This window comes from Triplophysa dalaica, chromosome 22 (assembly GCF_015846415.1).
Source record: "Triplophysa dalaica isolate WHDGS20190420 chromosome 22, ASM1584641v1, whole genome shotgun sequence".
NCBI lineage: Eukaryota > Metazoa > Chordata > Actinopteri > Cypriniformes > Nemacheilidae > Triplophysa > Triplophysa dalaica.
The window spans coordinates 10,113,026-10,131,842 of record NC_079563.1 but is presented as its reverse complement, the minus strand read 5'-3'; the positions used below and the strand labels follow the sequence as shown (position 1 = coordinate 10,131,842).

The 18,817-nt window shown below is 36.5% G+C and overlaps 3 protein-coding genes across 3 annotated transcripts; 1 reads left to right on the top strand and 2 right to left on the bottom strand.

Moving 5' to 3' along the window:
* The first annotated feature begins 289 nt into the window (after nt 1-289).
* Nucleotides 290-5,946, top strand: pcolcea (procollagen C-endopeptidase enhancer a). Its single transcript, XM_056737151.1, has 9 exons — nt 290-448; nt 2,039-2,147; nt 2,290-2,548; nt 3,639-3,763; nt 4,053-4,189; nt 4,367-4,704; nt 4,780-4,857; nt 5,220-5,390; nt 5,488-5,946. The coding sequence occupies exons 1-9, from the start codon at nt 360-362 to the stop codon at nt 5,616-5,618; spliced, it is 1,437 nt and encodes a 478-aa protein (XP_056593129.1). The 5' UTR covers nt 290-359; the 3' UTR covers nt 5,619-5,946.
* A 1,569-nt stretch (nt 5,947-7,515) lies between these two features.
* On the bottom strand, nt 7,516-10,128 carry si:ch211-237l4.6 (uncharacterized protein LOC446130 homolog). Its single transcript, XM_056736047.1, has 3 exons — nt 10,045-10,128; nt 9,388-9,484; nt 7,516-7,670 (listed from the first exon to the last, which is right to left on the bottom strand). The coding sequence occupies exons 1-3, from the start codon at nt 10,126-10,128 to the stop codon at nt 7,516-7,518; spliced, it is 336 nt and encodes a 111-aa protein (XP_056592025.1).
* A 1,669-nt stretch (nt 10,129-11,797) lies between these two features.
* On the bottom strand, nt 11,798-17,119 carry tmem88a (transmembrane protein 88 a). The gene is made up of 3 exons (XM_056737546.1): nt 16,803-17,119; nt 13,854-14,286; nt 11,798-12,895 (listed from the first exon to the last, which is right to left on the bottom strand). The coding sequence occupies exons 2-3, from the start codon at nt 14,217-14,219 to the stop codon at nt 12,614-12,616; spliced, it is 648 nt and encodes a 215-aa protein (XP_056593524.1). The 5' UTR covers nt 14,220-14,286; nt 16,803-17,119; the 3' UTR covers nt 11,798-12,613.
* Nucleotides 17,120-18,817: the final 1,698 nt, after the last annotated feature.

Here is an 18,817-nt window from a genome sequence, read left to right as displayed (position 1 = left end):
AGCCTATAACAGCTAATCCTGGAGGAACAGATAAAACACATATCTTTCATGTCCACAATTTCTAAGCACAGTTAGCACACAAACGCCCCCAACACACAGTTTGCAATGCTTAAGGGAATTTGATCTTCCCTATTTTGCATTTCTCGGCAGTATTTAGTATTTCTCCCCATAGCCAACTACAACAAACCTCACGTTTAACCCAAAACGAACATCTGGTTCTAATTCAAATCCCTCCTATAGTCCCCCCAACAGAGTGAATTTCCCACTCCCTTTATTCCCTCTTTCAGCATCCCTCCCTCCACACCCTCCTCTTCTCTGTATCGTGTGGCGTGTGGCAGTGTCTCTCAGTGCTGTGGAATATGGAGCGTTGGACTGGTGTGTGGAGTTTGGGGCTGCTGCTGTTTGGGTGTTTTGGAGGGACGTCATGTCAGAAGACTAACAACACCAGGTGTGCGGTAGGGTTGTGGATGAACTAAGCGTGCATGTCAGGACAGCTCTTTGGGGCCATGAATGATCTTGTTGAGAAAAAACCTCATGGGATTTTAAAAGCTGCACTGGAGGCCTTTTGCCTGCTTTTTAACGTTTTTCATGTCTTTGCTCTTGTAAAAAGTATGTTTTTAACGTTTTGAAAGATTTATTTTTTGTATTCTTAGTAAGAATGTATGATTTGGTCAGCATTCATTGACTATAGAGAGATGCAGATGTAAATACTTTGGGTCAGTGTGTTTTCAAGGTTAAATCTGGTTGACTTGCCCCACAACAGATCCGTCCTTTTCGGGGAGGGAGATTTAAATCGTTTTTCCTGAAATAAACGTTTATACTTGAGCATTCTGGCTGGGCGACACCATTATGGGAAGGTATTCTGGAAAAGTCTTTTCTGCTTGCTATGCTGTCACGGTTAAAAGGTTAACTCAAAACTTGTTAAGTATGTCATCATCAATACATTAACACAGCCAAACCTGGTTTCAAAGGATTTAGCAAAATGCGATGTGCAATATGTCTCAAACCTGCCCAAATGTAAAAAAGATCTGGGAATGGAATTAGAGTTGAGAGAAGGATTTTGTCGTTTTCATATTTTAGCAGACCTAGACTTTCCATTTGTTTCCAGGGTTAAATTACATTTTCACAGATTCACAGATTTTCAAAGAGTCTCAGACTTTGGTCCCCATGTATAATACAATGTATATCAAAATCATTTGATTTCCTTTCTCATCTCAATGTTCTGTTAGTATCTGAAAAGGTCACAAAGATGATAAGATGCACATAACGCCCCTGTGTTTCTTAAAAGCAACCAGTGGGTATTATCTGAGATGACTGAAGAGTAGCCTACATTTGTGTTTTCATTAAATTTCTTAATTTCCTGTTCTTATGTGTAAGAATTTTATTTTATTTTATTTTATTAATCATTCATTTCATTTATAAGAAGTGTCAACAGAGTTGATATCTTTGCGTAATTTTCTCAACAAAAACATATATAGTGCAAGATCTAAGCCCTAGATCTAAAGTATCCACAAAGTCTGTGAAAGTTGGATTAATCACTAGAAAGCAATAATTCTGCATAAGTGCCTCTGTCTGTAGCACCATTACTCTATAAAGAGCTATGTTTTATTGTAAAAGTCATCAGGTTTGCATCTAAAAACAGATGTCGCTTCAGACGGCAATTAATGTGATAGGAAAAACAGCTCTGGATCGCACAGAAGAGTTCAGGAAATCCAATGGTTGATGATGCAGAATTGGCCAGTGATGTTGTAAACACCCAACACATTGTTTACTGCTGTGGAACATCTCATAAGGATTAAAAGCACATGAGCCAATACTCGATGGGGGGGAGGGAATTGAAAGGATCTAACTTTCCTTTAAGATTATGAAAACAAGTCAATGACTAACGGACGCCTCCTCGCTGGTTTCCATCTTCTTTGTACCCACTGTAACAACCTCAAATGACATAAACCCTTGAGCTCATTTATATTGTGCTATATAAACACGTTCAGTCAGCCAGAAATCTCTCTGATTTTCTCTGTTTTTCTCTCTCTCTCAGGCCTGAGTTTAACTGTGGGGGCGATTTAAACGGAGAGTCTGGCTATGTGGGTAGCGAAGGATTCCCGTTGTTCTACAAACCCGACAGCAAATGCACTTGGCACATCACAGTGAGTTTACTCACAATATTCTACTATATAGTGACCCATTTGATTTGGGGAATATTTATCATTTATGTACATCACACACACAGATCATTCATGGTGCTGTAGATGTCCGTCCTGAGCAATTTGACTCATTTTCTGAATTTAGGTTCCGGAAGGCAATGTGGTGATGCTCTCCTTTAGGATTTTTGATCTGGAGGCTGACCCTCTTTGTCGCTATGACTACGTGGATGTGTATAACGGACACTCTAACATGGTACAGAAGCTCGGGCGGTTCTGTGGAACATTCCGGCCTGGGGCTCTCATCTCCACATCCAACTCCATGATGTTAGAGATGGTGTCAGATTCAGGAACAGGAGGCAGAGGGTTCCTGGCCAACTTTAATGGAGTAAAGCCGCATGTAGATGGTAAAATCAGAATTTTGTTTGTTTAAAACAATCCTGACACTATGAATATCTGTAGAGGTAATATAATATTCTGCCATTGGAAATAACCGTAATATTAAAAACTTTGACTATTGATATTGTCTTGATGTTATGAATATGATAATATTGTAAATAAATGACCCAATTAACATTTGTCTTAAGAGACACAATGGTTACGCACTGTCTCTGCCTCCATTCAATACATCATTATGTATAGCTGTGGAAAAAAATAAGAAACCATTCCAAATGTTTATTAATAAGCATTTATAGTGAAAGACAGACAGCATGACAAGACACATGAAAAGTGTGATAAAAATTGAGGTTCACAAAAATTTTTTGGACTTTTCCTAAAAAGATGTAGAAATATCACTGTTGTATTGCTTAAAAGTGAATATAAACTCGTTTTCATGCAGTGTTTGAGGTCTGAAAAATACAGAGCATCTTTTCTGTTTTTTACCTGTTTCTTTAATTTTCATTTTCTGCAAATAAATGCAAATGGCAACAGTTTTTTATTTTTTACATTTGGGAGAAATGTTATTAGTATTTAACAGAATGATACAAAAATAATCGTTTTACCTACACATGCCTATAGTGAATTCAGAAAAACATAAAAATTATAAATATAATATAAAAATATAAATAATAGTCTCTTGGCTGTATATTGAGATCGATTCCTTAGCCAAAATAATAGAACGCAAAATTAATTAAATTAAATTAAATTAAATTATGTATTTAATGGCATCATTTAAAAAAAAATCAATAGATATTGGAATAATATCATTATTGTACATTATTTGGGGCATGAAAACTGTTTAGTGTAAATCTGATACTGTTGCAGCTCTAATCCTTATGACGCAGAACTAAATAATTTTTTCCCTTTATTTTATTTTTTTATCAACAAACAAATGTATCATTGGATCACTCAAAGTAAAATCTCACTCGTCCAAATTGTACTCGATGTATAATTGTATTTTTATTCACCTGTTCAGAAAACAATTTCTTATTTGCAGCCCTGATGGCCTTCCTTCTTCAAAACTGAACTTTTTCCTATTATGATTTTTCTTTCATTCAGAGCATCAGTTTTGTGGGGGGAAAATGACAGAATCTCAGGGCACAATCAAAACTCCAAACTGGCCTGAGAAGAATTATCCACCAGAAATCAGCTGCTCCTGGCTTATCACAGTGGAACCGGAAATGGTCAGAGAAAATATAACACAGCAGTGATGAATGTTTTCAGTTGATATCTCGACACTGAATGATTACCGCACGCCAAACGTCTGCAGTCTGTTCAAGAAATGATAAGAAACAGACATGCTGGACTTTTGTAAACTTAATCTGGGAAGATTTCCAAAATAATTTGTTATGTAACAGTTTTCCCAACATATCAGAGTACAAATCTTTACTCTTTACCTTTAAACTATTTGCAATATTTTTGTTTGATGAGTATACTAGATTAATGGTTATAATTTGTGTGTTTGGTTCACAGGTGATTGAGATGAAGTTTGACAAATTTGACCTGGAGTCTGACAATTATTGCCGCTTCGACTATGTGGCGTTTTATAACGGAGGAGAAAAAGACGACTCGCGCCGTATCGGAAAATACTGTGGAGACTCTGGACCTCAGTCAGTAACATCCATATTTTTGACTTCCTTAAATTGTTTAGATTATTTCTTTTCAAGTTGACATTTTTTATTGGTTCTAATAAGAAATACAGAATAAAGGATATAGAGCATTTGTACAGAGTAAACAAACGGCATTATAGTCGCATTGATCTTTATATTGTTGTGTCTCGTCTCCAGGAACATTGTATCCAATGGTAATGTGCTCCTGGTCCAGTTTGTGTCTGACCTTAGTGTGACCTCTGATGGATTCATGGCCTCATACTCCAGTATGCCACGTAGCCATCGCACTCCAACTGAAGGAGGCGACATTGGGTCAGGACCTCCAGTCGCATCCAGACCCACAAGAACCCGTATTACCCAAGTCAGACCAAGGAAACCTGTAGTCATGGCCACAGAAGCACCAACTACAACCACTACTACAGAAGTGCCCGAACAGCCAAAGCCCAAACCTGGCAAACCTGTAAAACCAACGATCATTAAACCAGAAACTGAGGAATCTGAGAAACCCAATCCAGGTAACATGAAAGAGCAATATGAAGCAAACATGTTATGAACTGAACTTGTTAAATATTGTTCGATGTCATTTTCAGCATCAGATGTAAACCTGTGTACAAAGGCATGTAAAAGAGATGGAACCATCAGGACCAGTTTTTGTGCAAGTGAATTTGGTAAGTGAGCTTTTATAGTAAAAAAAGCATTCGGTTGAAGAATTTTATGTTATAAAGAAATAGTTAAAAACCAAACAATAAAAAAGAAGTCCATATAATTTGTGCAGTTTAAATGATCATTATTCTGAAACCACATAACTTGTATAAGAAATACAAACTTATCATCTTTTAACCAAAATCTTTACTTATGCCATGGCTTTCAAGTTTGTGTAAAGCTTATTCGTTGTTTATATATTAATAAGTATTTAAAACTAAAATATTGAGTTTGAGTCAAATTTGATGCCTTTGGCGGTATTTTTTGGGTGAGCAGTTCTTTTCATAGTTATGCTTATTTCCAATCTTTTTGTCAAACTCTCTCCCAGTGATCACTGGTATGGTGACAGCAATAAGCCAGGGGCCTAAAGGAAGTCTGCAAGCAACTGTTTCCTTAATCAAGGCCTATAAGACCGGTTTACTTACAATAACCCAAGTTGGAGAGACCATGTCTGTCAAACTCAAGATAACATGCAGGAAATGTCCATTGGTGCGCAGAGGTATGCCCACTTACCCATACACAGACACATCAACCAATTACCTTCCCCCATACACATATTTTGTGACTTTTTATTGATATAACATTCTGTGTATCAGGTCAAAAGTACATCCTGATGGGTCTGGTGGATGAGGAAGGACGTGGCACTCTTGCTCCTGGTAGTTTTACTGCTTTGTACAAAGCTCCCCATCACAAGATATTGACCAACATCAACAACAAGCCGTGCTGATTGCAAAATTCTAAAGATGGCACTTAATGAGAGCAATCTTCTTTGACAGCTAATAGAATGTTACCAAAGGGTCAATGCAGTCCTGCAGATATGCAGAAATGTGTTTTTTGGCATTTTTAAGTAATGCTCAGGAAGCTACATTATTCTGTATTTGGACAACTATGGAGCATTTAAAACTTGTCAGCTATCAAACATGAACGTTTCACGCAATTGTTTAACTTTACACACACTGAGATGTCACAAAGTATATTTGTAATTTATGGTGATGTCTTCTAATACATGACATATGTATACATTATTGCATTAAACTTTAGACGGTGTTGTTCTATTTGAATGTTTTATTTTTGGTCCAGAATATAACATTGACAATATTTGAACATTAGGACATATTTATGTTAAAAACTTTATTGTCATCATTTTACATCATTTTTAATAATACACAAATAGTCTCATCTAGTGGCTGAAGTCTGCAGTTCCGTACATTAAAATCCTACAGTAGCATTGCTATCTAAACATCTGCATCACATAAACTTGTGTTGATAGGATATAACAAACTCCAGATTAATTCATGACTAGAATGACAAACATTACAAGCATCACAGACAGACATCGACGTCAATGCTTAACCAAAGCGGATCAAGTTAATGAAGTTAATTCCCATCCTATATCTGGCAACCAAGGAATATATATTCAGCCCTGTCCTCTGCGTGTCCTCCCTGACGACGGAAGCCAATTGTGTCATCTCTTATCTGAAGTCTGGGTAATGGTTATGTGTTTACACTGTGAAATCAAATTGCAGAAATGGGGGACACAAGTTCCTCATAGACAAGTTAAATATTTTCCAGGAGAGAGTATTCATTTAAGTTGCTTTTGGCAAACACAACAGTTAGTTGTGAACATATTGTTCTCCATCTGCATTACTGTTTGATGATGAGACCAACACTTGATGGTATAGGCCTATAGGTTTTGATAAAAGACAAGTAATAAAGTGATTTCTTTGCTGTGTGAGTTTGCATTAAGCAAGATTTCCACCACTTTTAAATGCCTTGTTTCACAAAATGTACAGATTCTCTCATATAAATGCCAATGCAAAACTGGAGGAGAAAAAAGATGTATATTAATTAAAATATTATATTAAAACCTCAAACTTTGAATCGAAAAACTATAAAAATAAATAAACGTTATAATCATAACATGTACATGATTTGTATATGATCAGTTCCGTATAAATGCCTGAATGTAATCATGAACCTCTGAAGAACAAAGCAGGAAATCATACATTCAGGATCATACATAACAAAACATGTACCTTTCAAAAATAAAGACACTTTACAATGCCACAAAAATAGAGGTGCTTAAAAGGTTCTTCACAACGATGCCATAGAAGAACCATTTATGGTTTCACAAAGAACCATTTAGTCAAAGGTTATTTAAAGAACCACTTCTTTCTTACCTATTTATAATCTAAAGAACCCTTTTTTCGCCACAAAGAACCTTTGATGAAAGGTTCTTTTGATGTTAAAGGTTCTTTATTGAATCATTTCGTGAAGCATCTTTAATCTTTAAAAGTGTGGATCCATAAAGAACCTTTAAAATCATTAAAAAAACATTTTGTACACAAAAGGTTCTTTATTGTAGGATAGTAGGAAAATGTTCTTTAGGTACAAAAGGTTGTTTTATGGAACTTCTGAATGGTTCTTCTATGGCATCGATGTGATGAACATTTTGTAGTTGAAACATTTGTATTGCACTTGTATTTACAATGTGTCCAGCTCAGTTCATGTTTTAAAAAAATAGACACAAAAAGTACAAAAAGTGTATGTGTTCACTTTACAATCTGCTCTAGTAGACTACAGACAGGTAAAAGGCGAGGGATTCTGGGAAAGGAGCCCAGAGGTCAGCAGGTGGCGTCGATAATATTGCCGTCCATCTGGTGGCGATAAGCCACTCGCGCTTTATGGGAAAAATAGACAGGACGTGCTGTGCTCTCCACTCCATCATAACCCCAGGATACTGTCGGAGGAACGCCAGGTTGCACCTCAACAGATGGAACTATTGAAGCAAAAAGAGCTTAATGTAGGAAACTTTCTAACATAGTACATACATTTTTTTTAACCGTTTATTTTGGTAAACAAGGCAATTTACCAGCCTGAGTTGGACACAGCCCGCCCTTACTCCTCTCTTTACCACGTTTGTACCAGGGAAAACACTGTAAGACTTTCTTACCCATGGGTGTGTGAGGAAGAGATCTAGACAAGAGAACATGGAGAGTATTTATCAACATATGAACATGGAGTTCCACTGGCATTGCTGGGCCATTGTGTTTGGTACTTTTAGCTTATCTCACTTCTTCAACCGGAACATTAGGCAGAAAGGTGAAGGCAGGAGATTTCTAATAATGGCACAAGGAAACAAAGACCTCATTCATCCTGACTGGATTAATCCTCAGTCATTGCAAGGGTTGTTAGAGAACTATATCACTAGAGAGGGGCACATAATTGTGGTCCCTGACCCACTTCGGAAGGCCAAAACACTCAATCGATGGTCTTTCTCTATATAAAGTCACTGGTGTGCATAAATCTTAACTAAGGGACAACAACAGAGCACTTCTATTCTTTCAGTACGAATTAAAAGAATATTAGTAATGGGTCAAAGATGTTAAGATGTCACCATCAAAAGAAGTTTACAAAAGTGATTGCATGTCCATAGAAAGCACATTTAATGTAAAATGTCTTCTTTATAGTTTCAACTAGGTTTTTGGAGAATAAAATGTTACATTTTGGTTGAAATAATGTTACATTGTCATTCACTTTAACACAATATTTATGTACAAATCCAAACACAAGAATAAGGGAGCTTATAAAAGCTTCATGCTTTAAATTTGTCAAAAAATCTAATTGACAAATAGGATAGTGGCAAAAAAACGAATTAGCATTTGGGGTGAAAGTAACCTGATTAGTCTTTAAATGTCATAAATTGATTTTTGTTGTAAATATGCCTGACAAGATTGTTACACTGAATGACATTTTGGTATGCGTCTTCTGTAAATACTGGGGAAATGTATATTTATTTTTTGCTCATAAAAACAAAAATGCAATAAAATAAACATTACACTTTTTAGCTCAAACCCTTTTTCTTCATTGACCCTAATAAAGAAAACTATGCAAAATGTATAAATAATAAAAATAAATATAAACAATTTTTATTTCCACCTGGCTTTTTACATTTCGCCACCAAATGGATGACCGCTTAGGAATGTTGATCAAGGACTTCTGATCCCTCGATATTATCACACGAACGATCCGAGAATGTAAAGCTTTGTCGTTCTTTGAAAAGTATCTTACGTAAAACAGAGCTGAGGTTAATCCCTTATTTAATTATATTAAACTAGAGCCTTACAGACTATCATGACAACAAGCTTCTCTCCATCAAACCTGTAATAAACACTTACTTAGGCTTTAAATAATTGTTGCTTTACCATTTAACATATTTTTATCAAAATATGTAATAATAAACATTGAATGTGCAGACTTTTATTCTCCTTTTCTATTTCCAGTGCTTAAAATGTTATTGAATTGATTAAAAATAAGAATGTGCATGTTTTTAAATAATATAATATAATGTTGTACCTTGAAAAGTATTTTGATTATTATATAAGCAACACTACTAGTTTATTATTTTACAAATAAGACAATTTGTCTATTTGATCGTTTGTTTACAGAACGCATTCAACAGTTTACACACTAATTTACACTTTGCACAAACTCACCTGTAGAAACACAAATCGATGCGAGTCTTATCCAGTGATCGACAGGATATGCTGCGTTTGAATCTGTGGCTCCATGAGATGGTTCTCTTGATGGTCCCTATAGAGATGATGTTAGAGCAGCGAGAAAGGCGCATTACAGACGATACTGATGCTGTAATCGACTGGTCTATCTGGCACCAAGGCTGCGTCGATTGAGCGTGCGCGGAACGGCGTGGGAATTTTCCACCGGCTGATGCTTTAAATAATCCTACAAGCCACAACAAAACGCTCCTGTCCTGGGAAATGGGTGAGGACAATTAATTGATCTCCCTCAGTAACCGAGGGGAACGGATGTTGAGCTGTGGGTGTTGTATTTTTTTTTGCCAGGGCAGAAGTTATGACTGTGCCATGTGCGAGCTGAGTTTAATGTTAATAAATAACGGAGGCAAACATAAATTGCGGCCGAGAATAAAGAAGGATGCCAGTCTATAGATACCGGGCTATTCAATTGGCGCACCACGATGTAATTTGTTCCGGCCTTTCAAGTAGCAAAGTGTAAAAAATAATCTCTAGAATAAATTGAGTTACGTCAGGAATGAACCCATCAGTTATGAAGTGACGCGCGTCTGTTCATTCAGCACGATCTGCAGCAGCAGCGCAGAGAATGAGTCACGTGACGTTAGGCGAGTGGAGCCCAAGCAGTCTCTCCTCCTGTGACACGCGGCGAACACGATGACGGATGAGAACTTTTGTTCGTTTCATTTCGGAGAACAACGCCTGCGTAGGTTGATATTGTTTCAGTGAATGTGCCTTTTTAGTTATGCAGTTTCAAAATACAACAAATGAACGTGTTTCAATTTAGAAAAGTCTGCTTGGGCGTTTTACAATCCATCGATGTTGTGCAGTTTAAAATACAACATCAGCATGTCTAAATGTAGGAAAAAAAACTTTGGGCGAACACTTTAAAATGCAACATGCGGGCACATGGTTTTAAGGGATACAGGCAATCCCACTGGGCATGCGCACTTCAATATCGCATAATTTGTGTCACGCTGAAAACGGTTGATCAATATTTTTTAATTATTGTAGTATTGTAATTATGGTGATCATATGGCGAGATTTTGCACCACTTCCGGCCATAGCTGTATCCCTTCAAGCACAACGTGCAAATGTTTCTGTGTTATGTGAGAAAAGCAACTGTCAAACATCCTCTTCGGCTACCCGTCAAAATAAAAGTCCGGTTAACTCATAACCACACCATCCCTCTTGATTATTTTTACAATTCAACCATTACGTCTATTGAGTATATTATTTACTTTACTCAACTAAGGTGAATGTGTTGGTTCAATTGTGAAAAAAACAACTTATTGTAAAAAATATGACATTTAAAGGTCCAGTCAGTGAAATTCAGCGGCAAGGTTGCGAAATTTTTTATTTTTGTGCTTGCTACTTGACATAGCCTTACTGAGAAAAGATGTTGTGAACAGAATAAAATAGTATCAGTTTGATTGCCTTTACAATTTTGTTAGAATTAGTTGTGGAGAGGGACTTTAGAGATGGGGATCGATCAAGATGGAGCCTTCCTGATAAGTGGTCCAATGAGAAGTTGGGTAACCAAAATCTTCTCTCAGAGAGTCAAATTTCCATACAACTTTGCAGGAGGGTGAGACAAACCTGTTTGTTTGATAACTGCAAAGCATACAGACATTAACTAAAGAAAATATATATATATATATATATATATATATTGTTATGCATTTACAAATAAGCGTGTTTATTTTTCAGACTTACCACAACCTATAAACACAGTTTCAAAGCCACACAGTCTACCTTGTTTTAGTGAAGGTCTGATAAGGATTTAATGAATTCTACTTGATAACCATTTAATTTATTCACAATATGCACAAATTTATTCCTAATCGTTTAGTAGTTTGCATTAGTGATACTACTGCTAAATATTAATATTGTTAAAAAGTTTGTTTTAAAAATAATGTTTATTTAACTGTCTTTTTTATTAGATTTTTACAAATACATTTCTATACCTTGAGTATATAAATAGCTTAGTCAGTTTAATTCTTTTAAAGGGAAAGTTCACCCAAAAGTAAAAATTCTAATCACTCTCAAATTGTCAAATCTGTCTCAATGTTTTTTTTCTGATAAAAACAGTCCTTGTGTCTCAATAGACTCCCTAGTTCAGTAGTCAGGGCATGGACTAGGGAGTCGGCCATTTTAAGGGCTGTCTCATTCGCAAAATCCTTCAAGCACACTGAAACGTTCATTCCCTAAAAATTCCAACACAATATACCATTAAAACCAGGGAGCATCAATCCATTACTAGAAATCACATGACAAGTTCTGAAGACATTTAACCGAAATCACAACAGCCAACTCAATGAACTTCATGAAACGCAAATGAACACAGGAGACACAATCAACTTAAAAGTTCAATTTAATAATCTTCCAAATTTGTCTGTTGAACACAAAAGAAGATATTTTGAAGAATGTAGAAAGCAAACAATTCTGCGGCCCTTTTGACTAGGATTGTAATTTATCTGCTATGGTAGTCAATGGTGGCCAAGAACCGTTTGGCTAAAATCATTCTTCCAAATATATTTCTATGTGTTCATCAGAACGAAGACATTTATACAGATTTGAAATAACGTGAAGGTGGGTAATTGATGACAGAATCATCGTTTTGGGGTGAACTGTCCCTTTGTGTGTAGAAATACAGTTTGCGACATGGTCACATTTATGTATATATTTTGAAATATCATATATTATGTAGATAATTCATGGAATAAATTGAATAAAACGTTTATTCATTTAACAGTTAATAAGAGGTATACAATAAAAAGGAGAGTTTTAAGAAAACTTCATATTCAAATAAGTTCCTCATTCATGTTCTCAAAACACATTACAAAGAAAAAGGTAAAAAATATTAAAAAAGAACAAACAATAAATCACAAATTTCATTGACAGATAGTTTCTCCATTTTCAAAACACTCTTAAAGTGGATCCAGTTAAACAAATGACAGAAACAATGAATCACAGATATGAGAAACTCAATAAATGAGCAGCTTTTAAAAATACAGTTTAAACTGCTGAGAACATGGCACTGCTTTTACTCAGTCTTGTCTTGACACGATAAGGTGGTCTTTATGTAATCTATTACCATTGATATTCACATTAAATTCAACAGGTCCTTTTGTACGACAGTTTTTATCCCATACTGCAACGCTGCTGTTGTTCAGACCCAAACGCTTCCCTTTTCCTCACTCTCTCCTGCCCCCTGTTGGCCGCAGCAGCCTCCAATGCCTCGATGACGTGAGGCAGGCAGGTTCTTGTAGACGGCACGGCTGTATGGTATGAAACACAGGCCCAACTGGAGATGCCGTGCCATCCTGCAGTAAGCAGCGAGAGCTAGAACCAACAACGGAGCAAGCAGCAGGAAGCCCACAACCAGCAAAGCCACACAGCCTCCGTCATCCAAGAGATTAGAACAGTAGATAGAAGTGCCATTACGCTGAACCTATGGAATGGGCAAAGAGGGGAGAGGGAAACTTTATCTTAATTTGACCATAAAATTGTTTGTTTTCACATTCAAAAGGTGATAAACCAAGTCGCACCTTCCCTTATTTTGCAGTATGAATGAAGAAAGACTCATCATCTACACTCTTGTGCTCCACACTCATATAGACTATAAATAAATAAATAAAAACAGTTCCTCTTATACAGTAACTTCTCTTCATCTAATAATTAAATTGGTGGAAAGAGTAATCCAGGACAACCATATGTCCGTGACGTTACTGAATATTTCGTTTACAGTGTCAGATCAGATAACACTATGATTAACGAAAACATTCACATATGGTCCAGCTGTGGGAGTCTGGGTTGAGACTGAGGCATCTTTGTTGGAGGGGAGACGCTCGACTGATAGTGACGAAGTGAAATGATAAAGAGAGGATTACGTGAGAGGCTTTATTTCCTCTGCTCACAGGTGTTTTGTGTTAGGGTCTCAATGAACTCTGGGAAGTAGTCATCAATGCTTGGAGTATTTTAAACTGTCTTTATTTTTTTATTTGCAGAAAGAATTTGGGCAGCTGTGATTATCTGAGGAATCGTAGCATGTGAGTACAAGTTTAAAGAAAGAAAATGGTAACCCTATGTAGGCAGGTGGACATTTCTTTTATTTTAACAGAGTTATGCACAGCAACAGCGGTATTTGCCCAAAACGGACAAACTACACAGCGTGTTTCTTAATTACGTTATCTCCTTCAACAAAGACCCAGAAACGTAACAACATTATTGTCTTGTGAGAGATGTCGTAGAGCTTCGAAAGGGAGGGGTGGAGTGAGCCATTGGTTGCAATTTGCAACCTCACCACTAGATGCCGCCTAAATTTCCACATTGCTCCATTAAATCAGGAATTTGCAAGGTCAGTTTACATTTCCTGTTAAATACATGTAAAAAAATCAGCCCACACTTACTGTCGAATGGCAAAGGAAGCCAAAAAGGACCATAATCAGCGACGGCATGAGGATGAGGCCGAAGATAATCGCAGCCAGACCAATGTTGAGGGTAGCGATGATCAGATTCTGAGCCGTCACCAGAACAGAACAAGCCCAACAGTCTAAAGAGCCTCTCAGCTCCATAGTAGAATCGTTTGCCACACTGCCCGCTATCGAGTACGGAGGAGGAACCACCACCCCTGAGCTGGACGCATTTGCTGGACTGCTTGAGGAGATGGAGCCGGTGTGTTGGAGACGGGGGTGAAGGGATTCAAACTCCCCCCGGTCAACGGAAGGCTGCTGGGCAACAGGTTTCTCTAGGGTCCCGTTCCGAGAAAGACTCATCTTGCCGTTCAGCCGCTGGTCGGGTGTTCTCCACTTGGGTGATATCGAGAATGAATCCAGTTTTGTGCTGGTGAAAATCATCAAAATAAATTCTCCTTAGAAAGTTGTGTTCTTAGTACTTAAGAAAAAAAACAAAGCCTAAATTCGCTTTTAAGCCTAGCAGAGAGCAATAAAATGACTATTAAAGACGTTTTTCAGAGCAGTCTGGGATATGTATATATTTAAAATAATGGTCTCCAATGGTCAAGGGAAGGGAAGGTAAACAGAGATAACTAAAGTTGAACGGTAGGAAATGAACCCCCCCTCCCGATCTCCAGGATGACTACAAAATACCAAACAATAACTGTGGAACTGCCCTTACAGGAAGGCCTGTGTGCCGACCAGATCGCATATACTACAGAACTATGAAATCTCAAGGGAGCAACATCATAAAGAGATGCTCATAAATAGCCCATTACGACTTTTAACAAATTAACAGTGAACATTTATAGGCAAGAATTCAGGAAGGTGTTCATTTGCACTTAATTTACGCTGTTTATGGGGCTGTCAGAGTGTGTTAAAAAATGTCTTTCATTTATAACAGAGCACTAACCCTAAGAATAAAAACACTTTTTTACATGAATCTTTAAAGGTTTCATATTATTTTTGTTTTTTTACGAGAACATCTCTAGCAGATTTCGATCACATGTGCGCTCATCCTTTCTAGGAACAGATCTTCTGTTTAAAACTTGTTTGTTTGGATTGGACCCAATTTTTTCAATGAATACAAGTATGATATCATTGGCATGAATAGATCAGATGTTATCTAGAGTTTAATTTAAAAACCTTTCCCCAAACCGTCGGCTCCTGAGGTCTTATGAAAGCAATTTGCTGTGACCATGAGGAAGTCTTCAATGGACAGAAAATTCCAGAAGTGTCTCAATGTTATTTAAATTACTATAATAACACATATTTGACCATGGACAACAAAACCAGTCTTATGGGTAAATTTTTCGAAATTGAGATTTTTACATAATCTGAACGCTGAATAAATAAGCTTTCTATTGATTTATGAGTTGTTATAATAGCACAATATCTGACTGAGATAAACTCTGGAATCTGAGAGTGCAAAAAAATCTACATAATCAGAAAATTGCCTTTGAAGTTGTTCATCACATGCACTGTAGCAGGCCATCCACTCACAAAAGTAATGTTTTTATATATTTTTAAGGTAGGAATTTTACTAAATATCTTCATGGAACATAATATTTACTTAATATCCTAATGATTCTTGACATAAAAGAAAAAGTGATAATTTTGTCCCATACAATGTATTTTTGTCTTTTACTAAAAATGTTCCCGTGCTACTTAAGACTGGTTTTGTGATCAAGAGTCACATATGAAAGTTTTAATAAAGATATTAATTTGATGTTATTCTGTGATCAGACATGTAGATCATGCCAAACGTTACTGTAAGTCATTTTTAGACTGTGATTTAGAAGTAGTGAGATAGATTTTATATAATGTCGAGTTTAAAGTAAGTCAAGATCAGTGTTGGGTAAGTTACTCCGTAAAAGTAATGAAATACTAGTTACTTATTACATATTCAATGGTGTAATTAGATAACTGTACAAATGACTCTCTCCAAAAAGTATTTAACTACTTATTACTAATTACTTTCTATATCCTACATCAACCTTGTTCAGTTAAGTGATTCAAGGATAGACATGACTCTTAATTCATTCAAATAAATAATATAAAACTACATAAAGTAGTATTAACAGACCGAAGTATTACAACAGTGAGAATTATATATTGAAGCACGAATTTTATAGTTAGACTTTGAATTGTTATGTCAATTCCACTATTGCACACACACACACACACATATATATATATAACAGAGTCCATCCATCCATCCATTTTCTACCGCTTATCCGAACTACCTCGGGTCACGGGGAGCCTGCGCCTATCTCAGGAGTCATCGGGCATCAAGGCAGGATACACCCTGGATGGAGTGCCAACCCATCGCAGGGCACTCACACTCACTCATTCACTCACGCACTCACACCCTACGGACAATTTTTCCAGAGATGCCAATCAACCTACCATGCATGTCTTTGGACCAGGGGATATATATAACAGAGTATTTCGTTTAATTACATCAGAAGTAACAGTAATTAAATTACAGACAAAAAAAGAGTAATCCCTTACCTTACCTTTTCAATGGAAAAGTAATTAAATTACAGTAACTAATTACTTACTAACTAGGCACAAACAACACTGGTCATGATCATCGTGATTTTGATTCAATGTGAAAGATCCAGAATAGACAATTACACACAAAAAATATATAAAAAGAGCGTTTTAACAGGACATTGACAGACTATGAAATGTAATAAAATAACGATGGAAATACATAACAAATAAATGAGGGAAATAAAACTGATAAAGCCGTTTTATTGTTAGTTAACTTACAAAGCAACCGTTTTGGTTGAACAGCTTAAGCCAAACCAGTGTAAAAGTTTAAAGCATATTCATTTTAGAAGATTAAATAGTAATGCAAGCTCAAAATCATTCTACTTTAGGGAAATAAATGACTACCTTTTCTCCTGGAGAAAAACGTTGAAACCTTTCCTTCACACACTCAAATCCCTTTCTTAAAGAAACGTAAACGAATCCTTGAGACTGAAACAAGTTCTTTGAGCCTTATATGAGTTTTCTTGTTTCTGTGACCTGTTAACGGAGAGCAACCTGCAGTATCTCCACAAGTTCTTTTTGAAACTGAACTGAAGTCAGTGGAACATTCTTCTAATTCGGCGCTCTCTCTCTCTCTCCTCTTTTCCTGCCCTGCTCTTTCCTTCCTTTGACTAAGATGTCCTGTCTCTGGATGTATCTCTCCACTCCCCCATCTCACTTTAACCACAAATTGCTCTGGCCGGGGAATTTAGTATTGTGGGTGGGGGGTTGTTGGAGTGGGAATGTGGTGTTGCCCTGCAGTTTTTTGCCCAATGGGTCATGACCCTCCCTCCCTTTGGATTTGGACACACCACTGCAAGGGTTTCTGCACATTATGCACAGTATCTTGCCTCCGTGAGCTTTCCTATAGATTGCCTGGTAGAGCCTGATGCTAGCAATGCCAAGCTCATGGGTTTGAATCCCAGGAAATTCACACACTCATAAAATGCATGGATGTCAATTTGCATTAGATCGTCTATGAAAAGTCAAGTAACAAAAGTTTTTCAGACATTTCTATTGTTTAAACTATGCATTCATGCACTTTATTAATGCAATCATTATTATTAAATGGTCGAATACAACTTTCAATAAAGGCGTAAAAAGACTTTTCACAGCCCTTCCACTTCACTTTCAGTTCTGCTAGGCCACGTTTACATTGGGTGGGGAGGGAGATGTCTGTTTTTTATCTCACAGGACATGTCAGAGCTGTCAGGGCACGAGGGGGTGATGCGTGGAGGAGGGGGAGAGATAGGATGCTCCGCAAGGATTTTTGTTTCCTGGACAACTGAACTGAGGGCATGCAGATGTACCGTGTGTGATGGAACACACAGCTGATAAGAGTGAAAACAGGATAAAGACTTTATCTGGGAGTAAAAAAGAGGGAAATATGAACATTTGACTGATTCTGGGACTTTAGAAACTTGCAAAAGAAATGGAAAAATGTTTCTGTCTGCCAATTTAGCAATCATATTTGTTGTGTGGTTTAACCTTGCACAAAAAGTTGAAAAAAAGTGAGAAACACTTGGTGAGTTTATATTTGTTAGCATAAGTTAATTTAAAATGAACAAGACTGTATTTACTAATCTTGGTTCATGTTAATTTCTGCATGTACTCATACATTGTAACTGTTCACATCGCTAATGAAAAGTGAAATAATATTAATAATCATTTTGGCATTAAAGCGATGGTTCACCCAAAAAAGAAAATTCAGATATCATTTACTTACCCTCAGGTTGTTTCAAACCTGTATACATTTCTTTTTTATCCTAAACACAAAGGATATTTGGAAGATGTATTATGGGACTCAAAAGGAGGTGAGAGCTGTTTTGTTACTGACATTCTTCCAAATATCTTCTTTTTGTTTAGAGGAACAAACAAATCTATACAGGTTTGAAACAACCTGAGGGTAAGTAAATAACTGAATTTTCATTTTTGGGTGAACTATCACTTTAACAAACATTAGCAAAGATAAATGTTTATTTTTATTTATTTAGTAAATGCTGACTACTTTGCTTATTGTTAGATCATCTTAGCTAATGCATTTACTGACGTTACAACCAATGTAGTGTTACCATATTGTTATTTATATAAACACAGTTTACTTAGTCAGGCCCAGGGGTTGCTTCGTTAAAACAATTTTAATAAATCCTAATGTAAATGTTACTTTTTAGTATTTACATATTACAATACAGCACTTGTTCAATAATAAAATATTACTATTTATAAGTCAGAAGTCTTAAGGCTATCTGTGATAGTGCCACTAGTGGCAATGACTTGTTATTCTGCCCAAAATGTCTTGTTTTTGATAGAGCGTTGCTCAGTTTTATGCTCTATTTTAAAAAACAAATAAGCAGGTATATATTTGTTGTGCTGGTTAAAAA

Bases quoted from the DNA above. Each gene is read 5' to 3' on its own strand.
- pcolcea (XM_056737151.1), top strand. From the start codon at position 360: ATGGAGCGTTGGACTGGTGTGTGGAGTTTGGGGCTGCTGCTGTTTGGG. The intron at 4,190-4,366 runs GTCAGTAACATC...TCTCGTCTCCAG, and splicing joins TGTGGAGACTCTGGACCTCA to GAACATTGTATCCAATGGTA. The intron at 5,391-5,487 runs GTATGCCCACTT...TCTGTGTATCAG, and splicing joins ATGTCCATTGGTGCGCAGAG to GTCAAAAGTACATCCTGATG.
- si:ch211-237l4.6 (XM_056736047.1), bottom strand. From the start codon at position 10,128: ATGAAACGAACAAAAGTTCTCATCCGTCATCGTGTTCGCCGCGTGTCA. The intron at 9,485-10,044 runs GTCACGTGACTC...TCATCTCTATAG, and splicing joins TTGGGCTCCACTCGCCTAAC to GGACCATCAAGAGAACCATC. The intron at 7,671-9,387 runs GTGAGTTTGTGC...TTGCTTCAATAG, and splicing joins ATCGATTTGTGTTTCTACAG to TTCCATCTGTTGAGGTGCAA.
- tmem88a (XM_056737546.1), bottom strand. From the start codon at position 14,219: ATGAGTCTTTCTCGGAACGGGACCCTAGAGAAACCTGTTGCCCAGCAG. The intron at 12,896-13,853 runs GTAAGTGTGGGC...CCCATTCCATAG, and splicing joins GCTTCCTTTGCCATTCGACA to GTTCAGCGTAATGGCACTTC.